Genomic DNA, 2556 nt, shown 5'->3' with positions numbered 1-2556 from the left:
CAGCCGTGGGTGCTGCTGTGCCTCAGGGCACCTGGGGACACTGCCTGCCCTGCCAGCCGAGGTGCTGCGGGACAGCAAGACAAGGGGGTGCTGGGGACAAGGTTTTGGCACTGAGGACATGAGGTTCCTGGCACTGGGAACACAGGGATGCTGGTTCTGGGGACACAGGGGTGCTGGAACTGGGGTGGCAGCAGCAGCTCCTCTCCACGCCGTGGCAGAGAGCAGCCAGGTCTACACGTGCCCACCCCAGCATGTCAGGGCTGCGGGTACAACGGGACAAGGACACGGCAGGGCAGGGGACATGGCAGGATTAGAGCCACTGGTAAGTACCTGCTCCAGCAGCAGCGTGTCCTTGTGGCGCCGGGCCAGGTGGTAGGCAGCAAAGGAGCCCTGGATGCCAGCCCCGATGACGATGGCGTCGTAGGTGGCCCGCTGGGGCTGGCTGGGGGCAGGCCTGTCTGCCCCTGTCCTGTCCTCGTCCCCCGTGGGGAGCTGGGAGCTGAGCCAGAGGGAGGGACAGGGCAGAGTCCAGCCAAGCCCAGCAGTGGCAGAGCCTTGGCATCCCTCCAGCTCCTGCCAGGACAGCAGGGACATGCAGGGTCCCATCCTGCCCACCTCTCAGGCAGGACCATCCCCATTCCCCGCCAATCCCGATGTCCAGTCCCACCAGGAAGGCTCCAGCAGGACACGGGACTCCACAACACTCCCATTTCCACGCCGATGGGAAACCCTTTGCTTGCTTCAAGGCAAATGGGTTTGTGTTTTGGTTTTTTTTTTTTCCTCCGGCACAATTTATTGCAGCCATAAACTATTTTCTTGCCATCTTTTGTTGTTGTTGCTATATTTTTTACCAGGAGATCAGTGTGATTTAGGGCTCAACAGAGAAGCCCACACGTGGTGCTGAGCCCTGTTCTCCACTGGCTGTGATGGATTTAAAGTTTGCAGCATTTTGGGTGGGGGCTGTGTGATTTGGGGTCTGGGAACACTTGGCAATGCTTTGCCCGCCACCACTGCCTGACAGTTAATTAAGGGAATTAATTTACTCTGCCTTTCGTGGTGTAAAAGGCATTATTTACTGGTTAATTGTTGTTATTACCAAATGTTAAATATCATTATTTATTTTGCTGCTTGCCTCCCGTGATGGATGAAGCACTGGGTAGTGTGGGATGCCCACATGAGGCTGGGGGGTGTTTCACCCCGCCAAACCCTGGTGCCCAGCTGGGTCACTGGGACGCCCCAGCACTGTGCAAAGGCAGAACCAGCAGCTCACAGCAATGGGGAGGTGAGAGGAGGAGGATGGGGAGGGCAGGCAAAGGCTGGACACCCCCCCGACACCCCTTCTGGGCCCTTATCCACACCACTACCCAGAGCCACTACTGCAAGGAGTGCTTGCTGGCCTCAGCACCACCACCATGCCCAGGGCTCTGCACCGTGCAGTGCCCCATTAGATCAGCACATCCTCCCTCGCCTTTGATGTTACAAATAATTCACCAATTTCCCCAGGTTTCAACTTGCTTTTTTTTTTTTTTTTTTCCTTTGAACAGCCCCTCTGCCTGCTCTGCCTTTTTTTTTTTTTCTTTAAAATATTTTTTTTTTATTTTGCTGGGAAGAGGAAGGATAATTAATTATCCGTGAAATGTTAAATGGCAAAAATGAACTGCTCTCCCGCTCGCGGCGTGTTAATAGAGCGGGCTGGAAAAGCCTCACTCGTGCTGCTGTGAAGATGAAGAGGCCACCAGTGGGGTATGGGGATGGTTGGTGGCACTGGAGGGTCCCCTGTCAGGGCACTGCTCTCCCCACCAGCACTGATGTCCCCAGGGCTTGGTGGGACCCCACACGCCATCACTTTTATTGCATGATGTCCCCAGCCAGGGCTGGGTGGCTGGGTGGGAAAGATCAAGGCTGGCACTGGGAAGGGGGTAATGGGAGTTTGGGGACAGCCTGGCATGGCTGTGGGAGCCACCCCTGGCTCAGATCCATGTGGGGCTCCATGGGAGGAGCTTTAGCCAAGGTCAGGAAGGGTTTGGCAGCAATCTGCTGCCTGCTGACGTTGGTACCCTGCACCCACCAAATCCATTTGCACCCATTGCACCCACTGCACCCTCAGCACACTGGAACGCAGCTGATATCCCCCCAGATCCCACCACCATCCACGCCAGCGCTTCGTGCCAGGATGCACCAGCCTCATCCTCCAGCAAGTGCAAACCAGCACTTAAAAAAGAATGAGAGAGCAACGTGGCTCCCCCGTTTACCCCCCAGCCCTCGCCATCCCTGACACTTTGAAGGCACCTGCAAAAGGTTTGTTTGCTTTCTGTCAAACCCACCAGCAGCTGACGGCAGCCTCTCATTAGCAGTCCAGGTACGTGCCTGGGGAAGCGTCGGGGGGATTAAAACTATTTGAATATCAAAATATTAGAAACTTCAATTTGGCCTCAAAATGCTCATCTTCCAAACCCTACCAGGCTTTGGCGCATTAAACATTGATGGAGCCGCCGGCGGATCAAAGTTTCGGGGTTTAGTGCTGAAAGTGCTTGGTGGGAGCGGCGGCCGCCCCCC

The 2556-nt window shown here is 55.8% G+C and overlaps 1 protein-coding gene across 1 annotated transcript in view; it reads right to left on the bottom strand.

The window, feature by feature from the left end:
- The window catches only part of PIPOX (pipecolic acid oxidase), a 6292-nt gene extending 5654 nt beyond the window's left edge, over positions 1 to 638 (bottom strand). The window contains exons 1-2 of the mRNA XM_009997788.1: positions 616 to 638; positions 331 to 499 (exon numbers count right to left, since the gene is read on the bottom strand). Coding sequence (XP_009996090.1) covers positions 331 to 499; positions 616 to 638 — 192 coding nt within the window. The remainder of the gene's footprint in view (positions 1 to 330; positions 500 to 615) is intronic.
- Positions 639 to 2556: the final 1918 nt, after the last annotated feature.

Source organism: Chaetura pelagica, unplaced genomic scaffold, assembly GCF_000747805.2.
Source record: "Chaetura pelagica isolate M959 unplaced genomic scaffold, ChaPel_1.0 scaffold835, whole genome shotgun sequence".
NCBI lineage: Eukaryota > Metazoa > Chordata > Aves > Apodiformes > Apodidae > Chaetura > Chaetura pelagica.
This window is presented reverse-complemented; position numbering and strand designations above follow the sequence as displayed.